The sequence below is a fragment of the Geotrypetes seraphini genome, chromosome 2 (genome assembly GCF_902459505.1).
Source record: "Geotrypetes seraphini chromosome 2, aGeoSer1.1, whole genome shotgun sequence".
Classification (NCBI taxonomy): domain Eukaryota; kingdom Metazoa; phylum Chordata; class Amphibia; order Gymnophiona; family Dermophiidae; genus Geotrypetes; species Geotrypetes seraphini.
The window spans coordinates 497,181,171-497,201,990 of NC_047085.1; the positions used below are offsets into that span (position 1 = coordinate 497,181,171).

Here is a 20,820-nt window from a genome sequence, read left to right on the forward strand (position 1 = left end):
GAGGTGATGATCTTTGAAAATGGAAGAGGTTTACTGTTTGATATGAGGGCAAGGCCTTAAATTCTCTTGCTTGCCCTACACAAAAACTGCTTGACTACCTCCTACATCTTTCTGTAAGGGTACACATGGGTTTAATCAGTACTTACCATTTCTTTGTAGGGGTTAAGCCCATCTTTGTACAGCCTTTAGTTGTTTGATTCTACTATTACTATTTATCATTTCTAAAGCACTGAAAGGCATATGCAGCTCTGTACATTTGCATTTAACATGTAGTAGACTGTCCCTGCTCAGAAGAGCTAGCAATCTAATTTAGACAGACAAGCAGGACAATTCCTCTCAGGGCAATTCCTCTCAGAGAGAATGGTAAGATGGACATAGAAGTTTGTTATTTGTTTACAAAGCCCCCACCCCCCTCCGGTCAGTCCTCCCACAGTCAAGAGATTTCAGTGTTGTTCTCAGTTGGTGAAAGCTTCTTTTGAGCCACTTGACTCCTATCATCTGACCTGGAAAGTTGTGTTTTTGGGGGTGATCATTTCAACTTGTATCCCTAGTAACCAATCCACTTTATACAAAGTGTCATCACCACAAAGTAGTTCTTATACACCCTAAATTCCTTCCTAGGGAAATGTTGGAAGTTCCATCGTAACCAGTCAATTGTTCTGCCAACATTAAGAACATAAGAAGTTGCCCCTGCTGAGTCAGACCAGAGGTCCATCTTGCTCAGCGGTCTGCTCCCGTGGCGGCCCATCAGGCCTAGTGCCTGAACAGTGGTCCCTGATTAATTTTGTAACTTACCTCTAATCCCATCCCTATAATCTACCTTTACTCTTATCTGTATCCCTCAATCCCTTTGTCTTCCAAGTACCTATCCAAAGCTTCTTTGAACCCCTGTAGCATGCTCCTGTTTATCACATCTTCTGGTAGCGCGTTCCATGTATCCACCACCCTCTGTGTAAAAAAGAACTTCCTGGCGTTTGTTCTAAACCTCTCCCCTTTCAATTTCTCTGAGTGCCCCCTTGTACTTATTGATCCCCTTAATTTGAAAAATCTGTCCCTGTCTATTTTTTCTATGCCCTTCATGATCTTGAAGGTTTCTATCATGTCTCCTCTAAGTCTCCGCTTTTCCAGGGAGAAAAGCCCTAGCTTTTTCAGTCTGTCAGTATATGAGAGGTCCTCCATGCCCTTTATTAGCTTAGTTGCTCTTCTCTGGACCCTCTCAAGTACCTCCATGTCCTTCTTGAGGTACGGCGACCAGAACTGAACACAGTACTCCAGGTGCGGGCGCACCATAGCACGATACAGTGGCAGGATGACTTCCTTTGTCCTGGTCGTGATACCCTTCTTAATGATACCCAACATTCTGTTTGCTTTCCTTGAGGCCGTGGCACACTGCGCCGACGCCTTCAATGTTGTGTCTACCATCACTCCCAGGTCTCTTTCAAGGTCGCTCACCCCTAGCGCTGATCCCCCCATTTTGTAAGTGAACATCGGTTTTTTTTCCCCTATATGCATGACCTTGCATTTCCCTATGTTGAAACTCATTTGCCACTTTTTGGCCCATTTTTCCAGTGTTGTCAGATCTTTTTGGAGATCTTCGCAGTCCTCCATGTTATTGACCTTGCGATATAGTTTGGTGTCATCCGCAAATTTAATAACCTCACATTTGCTTCCAGGTCGTTAATGAATATATTGAATAGGAGCGGTCCCAGCACCGACCCCTGTGGAACTCCGCTCGTGACCCATTGCCAGTCTGAGTAATGTCCCTTTACTCCAACCCTCTGTTTCCTGTCCGCCAGCCAGTTTTTGATCCATTGGTGGACCTCCCCTTGCACCCCATGGTTCCATAGCTTCCTTAGTAGTCTTTCGTGTGGCACCTTGTCGAAGGCTTTTTGGAAGTCAAGGTAAATGATATCTATGGATTCCCCTTTATCCACCTGGCTGGTTACCCCCTCAAAGAAGTATAATAAGTTCGTGAGGCATGACCTGCCCTTGCAGAAGCCATGCTGGCTCGACTTTAGCTGCCCATAGTTGTCGATGTGTTCCCAGATGCTGTCTTTAATCAGTGCTTCCATCATCTTTCCCGGGACCGAGGTCAAGCTCACCGGCCTGTAGTTTCCTGGGTCTCCCCTTGAGCCTTTCTTGAAGATGGGCGTGACATTTGCTATTTTCCAGTCTTCCGGAATCTCTCCAGTTTTTAGGGATAGGTTGCATATTTGTCGAAGTGGCTCAGCTATTTCGTTCCTTAGTTCCTTGAGTACCCTTGGGTGAATGTCATGCATATGCTGTTGAAAGTGCAACAAGCCATAGCCACCTATCTGGAGTAGATTAAACCCCTTAGATATTCTACCTAGCTTTTTGTTTCATTTGATCCAAAGAGGATGGGGCTAGCTATCAACAGTTACATTCATTCCAGTTGCCTAGCAGATTGCATCTCCTTCATTTCTGCCCAGGCTGGGTTGACTGTCTTGAGTGTCATGTCATGAATGTCAGAACTATGGCTACATTGGTAGCCCACTTGAGATCAGCCTCCATTGAGGAAATTTGCAAAGCTTCGATATGGCCTTCAGTCCATATATTCACATCTCGCTACTGACTTGACAGCCAACGTGACAGCCGGATCGGGTAGAGAGTCCTGCAGAATTTTGTTTGGTGTGTAGAATTCAAGTCCACCTTCTTTAGGCCCAGTTTTGTTCTGTTCCACTTTCACAACCAGTTTATATATAGTTTTCAGGTTAATTGGCTACTAGGCCTCAATGTTTTGAGTCCCGATTGTCCAAGCATTGTTTTCTGGGAGCCTGATATCTAGGGATTCCCACATGTGAGAATATATCTGGCTTGCTTGTCCTCGAAGAAAGTGAAGTTTCTCACTTATAGCGGGACAGCAGGCCAAGTATTCTCCTATACCCTCCCACCTCCCCTAAGAATTGCCATCTTGAGGTATGCCATTTGACTGAGGGGGCCTGCTTTTGCTCATTTGGCAGGAAGACACCCATACACGACCAACCAGAAACCGTAACATATTTACATACCCAAAGATCACAGGCTGCAAATACAAATCCTTTTTGAACAGGTCCTTCATGTTCCAAGTAAGCAAACAGTCCTGGCTGAGAAATTACATTAATGGAACCAGGCTGACCAACGGCGCATTCCGGAAAGCAATTAAAACCATATTATTTGACAAATTCATCTCCTAAACAGAAACCTCACCACTTACTAAATTATATTTTCCCTCTGTCAATCTCGATTGTAATATGCTGACCTTTTATCTATTTCTTATGTAATAAGTTGTACCCTCTCTTCTTACATTCTATAATTCGCTGATTTCCCAGCCTTCTTCGATGTGAACCGCCTAGAAGTCTTTCGACTATAGCGGTATAGAAGAATAAAGTTATATTATTATTATGTGTAGTAGGTTACTGCTAGAACTTAAAGCAATATGTGCTAGGCAGCATTTGCAATGGGTGCCATCGGATGACATCGTCCATATTTGAGAATACTGGGCCTGTTGTCCTCGGAGAACACCTACAAGTGAGTAGCTTTGCTTTATGCATTCAAGTAGGCTTTTATGGAATTGTCCATTGTTGTACACATCTTAAAAAAACTAGATGTATAAAAGACACAGCATAGTCTCTGTTTTGATGTGATAATTTGTATAAGTGTTTCCAGGGGCTGCAGATTGATTAGAATGTGAATATTTTATAGTCCGCTGGCACATGATGCAGCAGGTGTATAGTTATAAAAGGCACATAAGTGATATATTGCCTTCATAACACTTATTAAAATTCATTAATTGCCAGAGATTCAGCTGAGGTAGTGTAGCTGGACATAGGTAACTTGCTTTGTAGTAGTATGTATAAAGCTTCCGATTTTAGATTTTAACCGAAATCTCAATAAATCACACCTGATACAAAACAAAATAAGTGTTTTATTGGATAAACATTGGGAAAAACACACCACCATCCATGAAATACTCAGCCCTTTTGTTCTTCCCGTAACCGTTCGCTTTGTCCTTTACAATTGTAGTTCATACTGTCCACCCTTGCATTTCCCGTTAAGTCATATGTCCAAATTTCGTATCGTCATTTGTATTGTAAATGAGCAGTATCGTTATTTTAACCCCGAATCTTTTATTGTAACTCGCTTAGTAACCAAGGTAAGCGATTTTTTTTTAGTGAAAACTGTTTTTATTAAACAACGAACCACAACAAGTACAAACAGTAGGCAAAAAGGCAAATATTGAGTACATAACTCCCCTCCCCAAGAGGACTGGACTCTTATGTCCTCTCAGGTCACACGGTTCTCCAACCCCCCACCCCCCCCCCCAGCACACCCCCTCCCCCCCTCAGAACCCCACCCCCCACCTCACCCCCACCCCCCAGTTCAGACAGGCGGAATGGCATACATCTGCAATCTATTCAAGATACGACTACGTATCCGGGGAGATAAACTGTCCAAATATGGAGTCCAAATATGAACAAAGTCTCTGCTGCGGCGGCGAGAAGCAGAGACCAACGTGGCCTCCCACCCTAAAAGTTCGTGTAATTTATTTCTCCAGTACCAGAAGGAGGGCGGGGTATCCGCCAGCCAGAAGTTCAATATACATTTCTTCCCCAAAATATAACATTTGCTCAAAAACATTTTCTCTGCCGATGTATACACCGAAAACAAAGAAAAATGAGCGAACAACATATGGTATGCAGAGACAGGAACAGACACCCGTAGGAGACCCTGAAGATAGGAAGCCAAGGCCCCCCAAAAACTCTGGATACTCTCACATTCCCAAAGTCCGTGAAAATAAGAGTTCACCTCCACCTGACAGGTGAGACAGTATTGGGTATCGACACACCCCATATGGTAGGCCCGGCTCTGGGAGGCATACCCTCTTAGCATGGTCCTGAAGTGACATTCTCGAAGCTCCGCACTATGCACCAGAGTAGGAGTATGACGAATAGCCCGCAGCAAAAACCCCATCCCCAGCTCCTGCCCCAAATCCCTCTGCCAAGCCTCCAGCACCACAGTAAAATCCCTCGGGGGCCCCAGTGCCCCAAGCTGCTTGTGATATACAGAGACTGAGATCCCAGTGGCTAGGTCCTCTCCCCCCTCCAAAAAGGCACGAAAACTGATCCCAAACTCCAAAGAAAGAGCGCTCTGCGGAAGGGACTTCACATAATGCCGCAGTTGACAATGAGCAAAGAGAAGGCCCGATGAAGGCAGACCACATCGCAACAACTCCTCGCAAGAGAGGAGCGTCCCATCCTCCCGCATCATATGAAAAAGACATTCAAACCCTCGAGCCCGCCAACGCCCAAAAACAGAAGGAAACAGCCCCGGGAGAAAGGAGCGATTACCAGTAATGGGCAATAACACACTAACATGAGGATCCTGACGCCATAAAGACAACACCCGTCTCCACACTTCCCAAAGGGGGCGAAACAAAACACTACGGCGACAAAACCCCGGCAGAACCGACAGCCGAGACTGCAATAGAAAGAGCAGATGAGAAGGATAAAAATAATCGCGCTCCAGGGATATATCAGTATAAAGATCAGTACCCAAGACCCAGTCCCGGACATGTCGTAATAGACACGCCTGATTATAAAGAGCCATATCCGGCACACCAAACCCGCCCCGCGCCCAGGGACCCACCAGCAACTGCCACCGCATCTTCGGTCTCCGACCCCCCCAAAGGTATTTAGACAACAAGGACAAGAGAGCCCGGATATCCTTACGCAAAAGATACAGCGGTAAAGTCTGTAAAACATAAAGCCACTTAGGGAATAACACCATCCGAAAAAGTTGCACCCTCCCCATCAAAGAAAGCGGCAGAGTACGCCAAGCGGCCAACACCGAGCCGGTAATGGAGAGCAAACGAGCGACATTCAACCGGTAGATCTCCCGAACATCCATGGACAACTGCACTCCCAAATAGCGAAACGAGGAATCCGCCCATTGCAAGGGAAAAGTCCCACTCCACGAACGCTGCAGGCCTGCATCTGAGGCCAAAGCCTCCGATTTCTTTAAATTTAAGGTGAACCCTGAGAAATCACCATACTCCCGAACACTCTCCAAAAGGGTAGATAAAGAACGCTGCGGATCAGTCAAAAAGACCAAAAGATCATCAGCGAAGGCCGCAATCTTAAAATGAGCGGCCCCCAGTTGAAGTCCCCGAATGTCAACATTAGATTGCAGCTCTCTGATCAAGGGATCCAAAGACAGCACAAACAGCAAAGGCGACAGGGGACAGCCCTGACGGGTCCCCCTACAGATGGAAAAGGGGTCCGAATATCCACCATTCACCGAAATCCGCGCCACCGGGTCACTATACAACGCAAAAAGGGCGTTAAGAAAAAAAGGGCCAAAGCCATATGCCCGCAGCGTAGCAAAGAGGAATCCCCACTGCACCCGATCAAAAGCCTTTTCAGCATCGAAACTCACGAGTACAGCAGGGTCTCCGTCTACAGCAGACTTCTCTAGGGCCAGCAAGATACGGCGAAGATTTTTAGATACCGGCCGATCACGCACAAATCCTACCTGCTGGTCCGATATTAAAGAAGGCAGCACCCTAGCCAAACGATTCGCCAGCACCTTAGCCATCAATTTCGTCTCATAATTCAGCAGGGAAATGGGTCTATAGGAGTCCGGCAAAGTGGGGTCCCTCCCCGGCTTAGGAAGAACTATTATCTGAGCCGAATTCAAATAACGCGGTAAAAACCCCTTAGCCACATTCAAATTAAAAATTTCGGACAACACCGGAGCAATCTCATCCACCAACACCTTATAGAATTCCCCCCGGAATCCATCGGGTCCCGGAGCCTTGCCCAACGGGCTGGCCCGAATCACCCACGCCACTTCCTCCACCTCCACCGGGCGCTCCAACATCTCCAAGTCGACAGGAGAGATATGGGGTAAATCCAAGCTGTCCAAATAAACCCCCCCATCAAGCACATCCGGGCCAGGCGCAGCATACAAGTCAGCGAAAAAGTCCCGCAGAATACGCCCAATGTCCTCAGTCTTATGATACAGCGTTCCTTGCGCATCACGCAAAGCCGAGACCCCCGCGGACCCACGAGAGGAGCGAGCTAAACGCGCCAACATCCGGCTACTCTTATTAGCGAACCTAAAGAGCTGGAATTGATAGTGTTCCCGAGACCTCCGAGCCCCCCTATGCAGGAGTTCATTCAAGGCCTGCTGCGCCTCCAAAAGCTGCCTCTTAAGCGCCAACGTGGCAGCACTTGCGAAACGCTGCCGCAGAATCCGAACCCTACTCTCCCAGGCCAGAATCTCCCTCTGACGCGCTCGAGCCTCAAAGGCCACAAAGGACATGATTTCCCCACGCAACACCGCTTTCGCAGCCTCCCAATAAAGTATGGGGTCCTCTCGATGTTGCAAATTCGTACTTTGAAAATCCCTCCATCTAGCCAACAAAAAGTCATGAAAACGGGCATTGCGATACAAATGACAAGGGAACCTCCATGAAACCCCTCCACCCCGAGGGGACCCCCACAGCCACCGCAGGCCCACCCATGCATGATCCGATATTTCAATCGGACCCAGCATGGCCTCCTGAACCCTCGGGAGAAGACTCCGGGAAAGAAGAATAAAATCAATACGGGAAAGCGTCCCATGCGCTCGAGATAGATGAGAATAGTCCCGCTCCACCGGATGAAGAACCCTCCAAACGTCCAATAAATCCAAAGAGGAAGCCAGCATGGTAGCCCCAGTACAGGCCCGCAGCGATTCCCGACCCACCGAGGAAGAACGATCCAGCCGAGGATCAGGGACCTCGTTGAAGTCGCCCCCGAGAATTAAGGGAATATCCCCAAACTGCAACAAAAGGTTACGCAACTTCTGAAAAAATTTGGCAGAAGGATTATTAGGGGCATAAAGATTACAAAACAGCAAAGGCTTATTGTTCAGAGAGACCGAGGCAATAACGTACCTACCCCCAGGATCCCGAACCACCTGATGTACCTGCAGGTGAAGGCCCTTACGAAAAAGGATCACTACCCCACCCTTCCCCCCCAGAGCCGGAGCCTCCAAATGCGTACCCACCCACCAAGAGCAGAGCTTAGCATGCTCCACCGAGGACAACCGGGTCTCCTGTAGAAAAGCAATAGAGGCCCTCTTACGATTCAGTACTTGCAATATTTTATACCGCTTAATAGGCGAGTGTATCCCCCCCACATTCCAAGAAATCAAATTATGTTCCAGAAAAGACTAAAAAAAGCACCACAAGCAGATACTGAATAACCCATTGCAGCATGCCAGAGGAGCGTCCCAGCCACCACCCCTCCAACCACACACTCAAAAATCCGCCCATCCCCCTCCTGTCTGACCCAACGGAAACCCCCATCCCCCAACCCCCACTCCCCCTAACCCCCCCAACTCCCCCCAACCCTCCCCCGCCCCCCAACCCTTGCCCATCCAAATACTGCACCCCAATAGGTGCCACTTCCAGAAAGCTGGCGCGCCCGCAGCAGGCCTCCCTCAAACCCCTCAGCCCCCCCCCAAGCTTCCCATAGGCTAACAAACACTCTCCATTCCCACCACCAACCAGCGAACCCCATCCACTCCTCCACCCAAGCTATCAGCCCTCCCCATACAACCCCCCTAGACATACCCTACCACCCTCCTCCTTATAGCCACCCCTTCCCCCATCCCCACTCAAACCAACACAGCCCAATCACTCTCCCCCTGCCCCCAACACAGCAAGGTACAACTAACACAAAAAGCAGAGAACCCAACAAAAATGCTGAGGGTAAGCTGGCGAAGTCTCAGCTGCCATGGGGAAAGACCCACAGGGGAGACAGCGCATCATCCACAAAGTCAGAGTATACAGCCGTCAACTCCCAGCATCGCCAACCCCACCGAAGAAGACAGTCAGAAGATCACGGCGCCACCTCCGGAAACTTTTCCTCCACAAATCGCTGGGCCTCCTCCGGCGTATCAAACTGGTGCGACCGGCCGGCGTGCATCACCCTCAGCCTCGCTGGATACTGGAGAGAAAAAGGAATACTGCGCCGGACCAGACTGGAACAGAGTGGAGAAAACTTGCGTCGAGCCTGAGAGACCTCCGCCGAATAATCCTGGAAACAGAGGACCTGCTTGTTGTTGTAGAGCAACTTCTTCCCCTGGCGCAGAGCCCTAAGGACCGCAATCTTATGGCGATAGTTGAGCAGACGACAGATAACCACCCGTGGACGCTCCAGACCATCTCTCCGGGGCCCCAGACGGTGCGCCCGTTCGATATAAAAGTGGCCCAGCTGCTGCGGGGGGGCCAAAGACTCCATCAGCCACTTCTCCAGAAAGTCTCCCAGGTCCGAGTCCCCCAGAGATTCCGGCAGACCCACAAACCTCAGGTTGTTCCGGCGGGACCGGTTCTCCAGGTCCTCCACTTTTGCCCGGAGCGCCGCCATAGAGGTAGAGTGGCCCGCCTGATCTTGTGTAAGCCGCTGCACAGCATCCTCAGTGGAGCTGACCCGTTGCTGTGTCTCCCTCACCTCCGAGGACAGAGCTGCAAAACGCTGATCCAGGGTGTCTAACTTATCCAGAATCCGTTGCAGCTTGTCCCCCAGCGTGCCCTCCAATGCAGCCTGCACTTCCGCTGTTACCTCTGCGACCCAGAGGGAGCTGGGGGTTTCGGGCGATGTAGGTGCCACGTGCGCCGCCATTTTACTTTCAGGCTGCTTCCTTCTCTCCCGTTCCGTCTTATTCGGGCGCGCGGCCATCCCCCAGACCGCCGCGAAATCGCCACACGGACCCCCAACCGCGCTCCCCGACGTGCTGACACCGGGAGCCGAGGACTTCAATGCCGCTCAAAAACAATTACCGCCGCGGGCGCGCCGGAGCCTCGAGCCTGACCTGCTCACAGCCCCATGCTTCCGCCGGAAGTCCCCCAAGGTAAGCGATTTTATCAACAAAATTTTAACTTTATTTTTATTAATTATCACAAGCAATACAACTTGTTTAAGAAATACAGAATCATTATCCACCAAGTAAAAGGAAAAAAAAAAAGTAAATCACTAATCATAGTGGAGCTAATTCTTTCTCAGACCACCATTTAGCAAAGGAAACGATCAAAATTACAGAGAGATATTTATATAGAAATTATGAAAACTTAAGAAAAGGCTTCAAACATCTGATACTATCCCCAAATTCAATTATTAGAGCTTGGATCTCCACCCCTTATTAGCTCCAAAAGGTCCAAAAAGGATCTTAGATGATCGGACGCATAAAAAGACCAGGTATTTAATTATACACTTGCAGGGGATAGGGCAGTGTAAAAGTGGCACCCAACTTCTTCGCCAGAAATAATTTATGCCTTTCACGTGTTGATTTTGTAACGTCGTGGTATAACCATATATGTTGTCCACAGAAAAGCGTGTTCCTTTTTTTTTTTTTTTTTTGAAGAATAGTCTTATGATGGAATTTAGATCGTATTATAAAAATTTACTATCAATATAGCAATTTTTAAATCAAATTTTAATAAAAACTTGAAACACTACTTCCCTTATTAGTTTCCCTTCCCTCCCCCTGGCTTATCTTGTGTCCTCCATTCTTTTGCCTTTCTGTGCTGAATCCTAAGGAGCCCTGTTGACAAAGCCGTGGCCAAAAAGTGATTTTCTGCCTTAATGGCCAAGCGCTAATGTTGCTTCTAGCGCGTAGGCCCTTACCGTTACCCATTTTGTAGGTGGCAATGACTCGCATGTGGCTATGTGGTTATACCAATTAGTGTAGACACGTCCACACTCCCCCTCCCCCCCCCCCCACCTCCACCAGACAGAAAAGAAAATGTATTTTTTAGCCCATGGAAGGGTATACACATTGGGATTATACCTCAGGGCCTTTCAAACAGCAGTAAGCCTAAGTCGGCACTTACACTGCACCTTGGTTAAGGGACCCTAAGGGCTCCTTTTATCCAGGTGCACTACGGGGTTTAGCGTGTTGGACATTTCATCACGCGCCAACCCCCGCGGCACACCAAAAAACTAACGCCTCGTCAATGGAGGCGTTAGCAACTAGCACGGCAGGCGGTTGAACACGCGGTATTCCGCGCGTTAACCGCCTACTGCAGCTTGATAAAAGGAGCCCTAAGTGTCACAGATGGTGGATTATGCCACTGAGTCAGCCACTGACTCGTGGCAACAAGCGCAGTGAGGAATCCGCCCTGTGATGTTTCATGGCTGAGCACAGGCGTGGTTTGTCATTGCCTTCTCCCACACAGTCTGGGGTTCCACTATGTCGCTGCTGCCCAACATAGGACCCCTTGGCTTACAGTTTACAGTGTGGCGCAGTGGTTAAAGCTACAGCCTCAGCACCCTGGGGTTGTGGGTTCAAACCCACGCTGCTCCTTGTGACCCTGGGCAGACAGAAAAATGCCTGAGTACCTGAATAAATTCATGTCAACTATTCTGATCTCCCCTGGGAGAACAGTATAGAAAATTGAATAAATAAATAGTGTGAAAAGTTTCAGCCACTGATAACCAGAGCTGGTATTGTGACATCATTCCACCAATGCCTAAGAGCCAACCTCATCAGTGATGTCACAATGGCTTGATTGTCCTAGACTTGGCTCACTTTTGCTACATGTTGATTTCTAGAGTGGCGCAGTGGTTAAAGCTACAACCTCAGCACCCTGGGGTTGTGGGTTCAAACCCATGCTACTCCTTGTGACCCTGGGCAAGTCACTTAATCCCTCCATTGTCCCAAGAACATTAGATAGATTGTGAGCCCACTGGGACAGACTGGGAAAAATGCTTGAGTACCTGGATGATCTCATGTAAACTGTTCTGAGCTCTCTTGGGAGAATGGTATAGAAAATTGAATAAATAAATAAATAAATATTCCCAGGCGGTCTCCTATCCAGCTACTAGCCAGTTAACAACACACTGCTGCTTCAGCGCTCGGGTTTTGTGCTACTTTTGCGCGATTCAGCTTGGTTTGTCAAGCCATCTATATTAATCCACATTTGCAAAGGTTTGTTGATTCAATCTCTCGGATCCCTGAGGAAGGCATGTTTTTTTTTTTTCCAAAACACAGTCCTTGTTGGGTCCTTCAGTGACAAATGTGGACGTTGTATTTTAAAGGATTAACTGGATAAAAGAAGCGTCAAGAACATGTTTTCCACAGTTATGTTTGCTTGGATTGTCCTCCTCCTCCTGTAGAAACTTTGAAAAGTTGTCCAGCCATAGTACCTCTGGTGCAAAAACACCAATTAAAACTGATTTATTTGTGCTCTCAAAGAGCTCAAGTTTCAAGTTTATTAAAAATTTGATTAATCGCTTAATCCACATTCTAAGCGATTTACATATTACTAAAATTACAATAAAAGGGGAATAATACACTGAATAGAACTGAACATACTATTGACATAACAAAAAAAAAAAATAAAAAAAGAAAACATGAGGAAAAGCATGGGTAAAAGTTACAATATGTTTTAAAGATAGAAAAACAAGTAGGGAAAATACATAAGGAGAGGGAAAAGGCTAAATGTTACAGTGAAAGATTAGAAGTAAAAGAATTATTATTAATTAGTATAGAAATGATTAACTGGAAAAGGCATCTTTAAAGAGAAAACTCTTCAGCTTACCTTTGAATTTTTCTATGTTTGTTTCTTCCCTTAAATTGATAGGGAGAGAATTCCAGGTTTGGGGGGCTGAAACAGAAAAGATCGCTTGTCGTCTAGTGTTTATGAATTTAAGAGAGGGAACCGATAGAAGATGTTGTTCTGTAGATCTTAATATTCGATTAGTGGTATATGGAATCAAATATTTATGAATAAGTAGCAGGTCCTAAATTCCACATTGATAGGGAGGGCTTCTATTCTTAGGTTTTTATAATTATGGTAAAATGACCAACTGTCGGCAAAATTTAGAAAAGTGAGCTAAACTTGGAACTACATAACTCAAGTTATATTAGTAGCAATAATATGATACAATATCAGGACTGTGAACCAGAACAGAAATATACATACAGTGTAACAAATACAGTTGGAACACTGTTAAATCTACCTTCGCTGTACCCTGTAATTTTTAAATACATTACATTAGTGATTTCTATTCCGCCATTACCTTGCGGTTCAAGGCGGATTACATAAGAGTTGTCATGAAGTTACGAAATATATAGGCGGATTACATAAGAATTGTCGTGAGATTAGGTGATACATGATGGGAAATTTGAACATTTTAGATTTGATAAGGAGTAGATAGTATTATAGGTGGAGCTTGGGAAGGATCTGGTCGTGTTAAATAGGTTTTATGTATTTTTTTGAAGAGTAGGGTTTTTTTTTTTTTAAGGTTTTGTAATCTGTGGTCGAAGACAGCAGATTGGTGAGTTGTCTGTCTAGTTTTGCTGCTCTAGTGGCCATTAGGTGGTCATATAGTTTTCTTTGTTTGACATTTTTGGTTGGTGTGAATAGTGAGTGGGTTCTCCTGTGTACTTTTAATATGATATAAGTCTGATTTAGCAGTATAATAAGATTTTAATAAACTTGGAAACTTTAAGATAAATAAAAGTAGCTAGATTGAAGGTACGTCTTTACCGAGTTTCCAAGTTTATTAAAATCTTATCCTGCGCCATAGATAATTCTGGGCGGCGCTTACAGTCTAAAATTCAGTATTACAAATACAGTATATCACTTTCACATACACATAAAATTTAAGATAAATAGAACTTCAAAGTTTTATAGTAAAGGAGGGAAAGGTAAACACAATCGGGTAATTTTATGTTTTGCCAAATTCTTTTATTTATATTTGATATCAACGTTGTACTTTTATAAGTATCTTCAATAGAAAAGTTTTAAGATCAGTCTTAAATTTTTCACGAGAGGTCTATATAAGAGATAAAGATAAAGATTTCCAAAGTTTAGGACCAATTACTGAAAAAAGTAGCAGTTCTTACATGTTTGTGGACTATCTCTTGGTATGTTGGAACTCTAAGCCGATGATGGGTTTCTGAGCTGAGCGATCTTTATTTAGTCAGTACGTGCAGTTTAATTGGTCTCAGAGAAATGGGGCAAGCCTGTCCTGATGTAGTGAGCGGATAGTAGGTTTCCTACTTTTGAGTTAGGTGTAGCCCCCTTGGAGTAAGTTTCAGAGATGAAAGCAATTCCTCAAGACTTGCCAGAGAATGTCACCTTGTGTGATTTCCTTTCGAGGAAATGCAGTTAAGGATGCTCACCGGGAGAACCTTATAGGGGTAGGAATAATTATCCTTTGCATATTCTTTCCTCTGAGAGCCTTGAAGATCAAATAAAAGTTTAAAATTTTACAGTTTCTTTCTTCTAGCTAATTGTTGCGAAAGACACGGGGGAAGCCACTGCTTGCCCTGTATCGTTAGCATGGAATGTTGCTACTCCTTGGGTTATGGCCAGGTACTGGATTGGCCACTGTGAGAACGGGCTATTGGACATGATGGACCATTGGTCTGACCCAGTAAGGCTATTCTTATGTTCTTAAGTGAGCCAAGTATAGGAAAAGCAAGCAAGCCATTGTGACATCACTGCTGAGGTTGGCTCTGAGGCACTGTGGAATGAGGCATTATGACATCACAATCTCAGCTCTGGAATGTTGCTCTCATTGGGGTTCCGGAATCTTGCTATTCTTTGAGATGCTGGAATGTTGCTACTCTGGGTATTGGCCAGGTACAAGGGACCTGGACTGGCCACCATGAGAACGGGCTACTGAGCTTGATGGACCATTGGTCTGACCCAGTAAGGCTATTCTTATGTTCTTAAGTGAGCCAAGTATAGGAAAAGCAAGCAAGCCATTGTAACATCACTGCTGAGGTTGGCTCTGAGGCACTGTGGAATGAGGCATTATGACATCACAATCTCAGCTCTGGAATGTTGCTCTCATTGGGGTTCCGGAATCTTGCTATTCTTTGAGATGCTGGAATGTTGCTACTCTGGGTATTGGCCAGGTACAAGGGACCTGGACTGGCCACCATGAGAACGGGCTACTGAGCTTGATGGACCATTGGTCTGACCCAGTAAGGCTATTCTTATGTTCTTAAGTGAGCCAAGTATAGGAAAAGCAAGCAAGCCATTGTAACATCACTGCTGAGGTTGGCTCTGAGGCACTGTGGAATGAGGCATTATGACATCACAATCTCAGCTCTGGAATGTTGCTCTCATTGGGGTTCCGGAATCTTGCTATTCTTTGAGATGCTGGAATGTTGCTACTCTGGGTATTGGCCAGGTACAAGGGACCTGGACTGGCCACCATGAGAACGGGCTACTGAGCTTGATGGACCATTGGTCTGACCCAGTTAGGCTATTCTTATGTTCTTATCTACATGGTTTTTAGGCTGGGTTAATCGAGTTTGGTTGGTCACATGTTTCCTGGATGAGGGGATACTGATGTAAGCCCCTTGGCTTACCCGACTGCTGGGAAAGGGTCACACAAGTATTTCTTAGGGTGTAGGACCGTGTGCTGGGACCAGCACTAGGCTGTGGCAAGCACCTCCACATCATCGCACCTCCAAATAATTCAGACCACACCACAAGCTGACAAACTGAACTTCCTCCTTTATTTTGGTGGTTTTAGTAGACTCATCCCCCCCCCCCCCCCCGAATATGAATAATACAGTCCATATCTATCCGTAGAACAGAAGCATCTGGGAACGGTTAGCAGAGCATCACACAGGCGTCTTGTGGCCTGGCGAATGGGCTAATAAGCCTTAGGAGGACCCAGGCCCATAAGAAACTCTAACCAATACATTTATGGTGGAAAGTGTGAGGCCACCAAAATCCTACTAAACTGCCATATAAGTGCCACTTGCAGCCATAAAGGCTATTGGGGTGGGAGACAGGTGGATATAGTAGGTTTGGAGGGAGTTTTGGAGGGATCGACCATAAATTACAAGGGGGTTATGGTAAGAAGTATATCTGTCACCCTTTATGTGAAGTTCACAGCAGTGCCCTATTGGGATGTTTCTGTGGCCAGGTCCGCTACGTCCAAATGGCCTACATTTGGATGTTTTCAACTTGGGTGTTTCTGTGGCCTCACACTTTCCACCATAAATGTATTGGTTAGAGCAGGGCTGCCCAAGTCCGGTCCTCGAGATCTACTGGCAGGCCAGGTTTTCAGGATATCCACAATGAACATGCATGAGAGAGATTTGCATACCAAGAAGACAGTGCAAGCAAATCTCTCTCATGCATATGCATTGTAGATGTCCTGAAAACCTGGCCTGCCGGTAGATCTCGAGGACCGGACTTGGGCAGCCCTGGGTCTTATGGGCCTGGATCCTCTCTGTGTCTCATTAGCCCATCCATCAGGCTACTTAAGACACATGTGTGATGCTGTACTAACCTTTCCCATTCCGGATGCTGCTGTTCTACAGACAGGTATGTACTATTTTATGCATGGGGGGGGGGGGGGGTTGGGAGATCATCAATCCCTCCAGAGGTCATCTGGTCAGTTTGGGTACCATTTTGGCACTTAGACACTTCTACAACAGGTCTAGCTTGAAATGTCTATTCCTTCCAGGGCATCCTGCATAAGATCCGATTATTGCTGCAAAATGTCCACGTCTAACCCGGCCCATCACCTGCACAAAACATACCTCTAATACGCCCCTTTCTGAGTTGGACGTTTTGGAGGGCAAACGTCTCTCGAAACGTCTTAAGTTCTTTGTTTCGATGATCAGCACTTGGACGTTTTGCCGAGAAAAACGTCCATATGCCAATTTTTGGACATTTTTGTGTTTTGAAAATGCCCCTACGCATAAACGAGGAAGTTACTGAAGCTATAGAAATACCAATGAAGACCTGTACTTTGAAAAGATAAAACTGTAAAAATATGGATGCCTTTGGGCTTTGGGGGCAGGACACTGGGACAAGGAGACAATTTATTTTTTCATGTACTGCACCGCAAACATGGAACGCCCTCCCTATTTTTTTTACGAGAGGAAAAAGAACTTGGAAAATTTAAAACTGAACTTAAAACCTTCCTTTTTAAAGATGCTTTTACAACATAATTTTAGTTTCAGTATCATGTTTTCCTATATGATACCTGTGTTAACTATTTCCCTTTGTGTTTTCCCTCAATGTTTCTTCTTTACTTTATGAATTGTAGTTCATCCCTCCTTTCCCATGTTTATCAATGTTAAAATCAAGAGTTCTTACCCATTTTTTAAGTAATTGTATGTACTGTATTGTTTGTTTTATTTTTTTATATTTAATAATTGTAAATTTTAAAGTGTACATCGCTTACAATATTTGATTAAGCGATTGATCAAGTCACCTAATAAACTTGAAACTTGAAACTTGAAGTGCTCCCCAGAGATATGTAGATACAGTAAAACCTTGGTTTGCAAGCATAATTCGTTCCAGATGCACGCTTGTAATCCAAAGCACTCGTATAGCAAAGCAAATTTCCCCATAGGATATAATGGACACTCAGTTGATTCGTTCCACAATCCAAAAAAATGTAATATAAAATACTATACGTACTTGTATTGCAAGACTTTGCTCATTTAGAACAGTCACTACACTCCCGCAGTGTCAGAGACAGAAGAACCAGCGGCTCAGTTGTGATGATGTGACGCGCGTATACTGTATGTACTCGTATTGCAAGACTTCGCTTGTATATCAAGTTAAAATTTAATCAAATGTTTTGCTTGTCTTGCAAAACACTTGCAATCCAAGGTGTTACTGTATATATGTGTGTGTGTGTAGGTAACTTGTAGACTGAAACTCTGTCTCTGTAGTACAACCTGCTTATGACTACCCAAGGGGGAAAAAAAACAACCAACTCGCTTGTTAAGAACTGCGATTTGAACCCGTGTTTCTTCCAAAAGTGCTCTGAAGATTGGAGGCCAGATTTTCTCCTTCAGTAACTCCTCCTCCCTCTCTGGTTATTCCAGTCCTCTAAATTTTCTCTTCATTTTGCTTCTTCCCTCCACTGGAGTTCCTTTCTACCCTAACTCTTGTGAACCGTGTCGAGTTTTACGAATGTAGAGATGATACGGTATACAAACCTAAGGTTTAGATTAGATTAGCTCCCTGCAGTAGAACTGGACTGCCAGCGCCAGAAGGCACGGGGTGGCAAGTTATAAACTAGAACCTGGAGACTCAGATTCTACCCCAAAGGGTGCCAGCATAGGCCTCAAGAACCACCACACAAAAAGTTTTGAAAATTTTTTTTTATTATTATTATGTTTCAATTTATGTGGCACTTCATATGCCATTCAATAAGTAGCTCTTCAGAGAATTTACAATATAATTTTTAATGTGAAGAAAATAAATAATAGAATAAGAATGTGCAGCCAATCTCGGCCACCACAGAACAGGAAGTCGTTCACACAATATCTGTTCAGAACAAGTTTCCTTAACTTATATTATTTTTGTTCTAATCCTCCCCCCCCCCAAAAAAAAAAAGTTTAAATGAAGTCTTGAGGGGGAGAAACAGTGGTCTGTGGTTAGGAGAGATCGCTGCTGTCCATTCTACTCTTAATTGCTAGGACTCGAGCTCTGGGATGGACCCTAAATATTGAGGGCCATTTGCTGGCCCATCTTCATACACATTTCATTTATCAAGGTCCAGTATTCATCAAAGCTGATCTTGCCGTCCGCATCGGCATCCAACGACTTGATAAGTTTGTCAGCAGCCTCCTTGCTCTGCGTGTTCTGGGGAAGACAAGGAAAGATAACGTCAACTTGGAAACAGTTCGTAAGGATCAGTAACTGGATAGGGAAGAGTGTGAACGGAAAGATGAATTAGTGTGGGGAAAGGGAGTGAATGAAAAGTTGTTAGGGTTACCAGATTTCCTCTTTAAAATAAAAAGAGGACACATGGCCCCGTCCTATTCTACCCCTAGCCACACCCCATTCTGGCCCTGCCCCATTCCACCACTAAACCCCGCCCCATTCTACCTCCACCCCCCCACCCCAACTTCATGTTTCCTTCCCTGAGCTATAGGCCGCATCTAGAAGGCTCTACGCTTATGTGGATGTCGATGTGATTCCCTGGGCCCCTCCAGGGCTTTCCCTTTGCCTCCCTCTCTTAATCTCACACACTCTCTGAGCCCTTGAGCTGTCTCTCCTGGAGCCTTCAGGTCCCCAGGCCCCTCCTCCCAGATTTCTCTCTCTCCCCCTCTTAGCCCTTGGGTTCAGCTCTCACCGTCAGGACGTGGTTAAGCTCAGAGCTGATCATTGTGCGAAACTCCCTCTTGGTCAACTTGTCCTTTTCCCCTTTCTTCTCTGCATAGTTGTAGAAGTTCTTGACCAGCTTATGCATTGAATTCTCTAGCTCGCTGTATGATGCCATCTCTGGGTTTAACCTTCAACCTGACAGAAAGATAGAACAAATGAGAATGGTGAGAGCTCCCCAACCACCAATGCAAAACCGATGAGTTTAATAAGGGTCCAGGCAAGTTCCTGGAGGAAAAGTCTATAAACCTTTTTAACCATGTAGACTTGGTGAAATGCACTGCTTGTCCCTGGGTTATGCAACAAGGAATCTCTCTACCCTTTGAGATCCTGCTAGAAGCTAGATAGATACTTGTCTGGGTTGGCCACTCTTATAAAGAGGATACTGGACTTATGGACTTTTGGTCTGACCCAGGCTGGCAATTATCATGTTCTGCTAAAATTAAACAATAAAAAGGTTTACTCAACTAACTAGGTTACCTTATGGCTCCAGAAAAAGGAGGATGGATTGAGACATTGAGTTTTTCTTCAATTGAAAGCAATGGACATAAAACCCGGATGTCTCGATCCATCCTCCTTTACCTGGAGCCACATGGTAACTCTATCAACTTTAAAACTAAAAAAGCCCCTGTGGAATCTTAATCCATAACAAAGACCCCAAACAGGAGAATGCTTTCCTTCTAGTCAAATCTAAACCCAATCTGACTTCCTTTACCAAGGACAAGCAAGAAAACACCCTCCTGAGAATATAACAAATGGCCAGCTCTATATCTGAGGAAGGGATGAAATAGGATGGGTTCAGCCCATGAATGATATCAAAGGCTAAACAAAAAATATTAACTTGAAAACAGCTGGCAACCAGAAGTCAATGTGATCCTTTTAAAAGGGCTATAATATGATCCAACCACTCACACCCAGCAAAAACCAGAGCAGGTGTGAGTAAAAGTCGCTGAAGGAATCGTGTACAATGTACTGCAGTAAACCAATCAGGCAGTGGCGTACCATCATTTTTGATACCCCCACATCTGTATGAAAAACATGATTTGTAGTAACAAGCCACGTGTCACACATGAGTACCTAGGAAAAGGCAGCATCTTACATACTGCAGTGAGCAGTACGACATCAATACACCCATTGTAAAACTAAACAAGCCAGACTAGTACAGATCAATCCTGCAGTCAATCCTAACAAAAAAGCCACGTCTTTCGAACACACAGAACACAGAAAACACCTTCGCCTAGTATGGAATATGTAATCACAAACAAACCCCTCCCTCTTTTACAAAACTGTATTGTGGATTTTAGTCACGGTGGTAAGAGCTCTGACACTCATAGAATTCTGGGCATCAGAGCTGCTACCACCACGGCTGGCGCTAAAAAACGTTCCACAGTTTTGTAAAAGGGGGGATAAAATAGAAATACATAGACAAAGGTTAAATTGAACCAGTAAGAAGCTGGACTCTGCATACAGTGCACCACAGAAACAGTGACACATGTCTCCTAAAGCAATAAATAAAGAGAATTTTTTTTTCTACCTTTGTCTTCTCTGGTTTCTGCTTTCCTCATCTTCTTGTTACTCTCTTCCTTCCATTCACTGTCTGCCATCTCTCTGCCCCTATATGGCATCTTCTCTCCTTCTATGTCCCTTCCAGAAACTGTTTGCTTCCC

General features: G+C 45.3%; 1 protein-coding gene across 1 annotated transcript; it reads right to left on the reverse strand.

Annotated features, from left to right (window-relative positions):
• Window positions 1–18,487: 18,487 nt before the first annotated feature.
• Window positions 18,488–19,487, reverse strand: LOC117354944 (protein S100-A16-like). Its single transcript, XM_033932904.1, has 3 exons — window positions 19,403–19,487; window positions 19,125–19,291; window positions 18,488–18,631 (listed from the first exon to the last, which is right to left on the reverse strand). The coding sequence occupies exons 2-3, from the start codon at window positions 19,269–19,271 to the stop codon at window positions 18,488–18,490; spliced, it is 291 nt and encodes a 96-aa protein (XP_033788795.1). The 5' UTR covers window positions 19,272–19,291; window positions 19,403–19,487.
• Window positions 19,488–20,820: the final 1,333 nt, after the last annotated feature.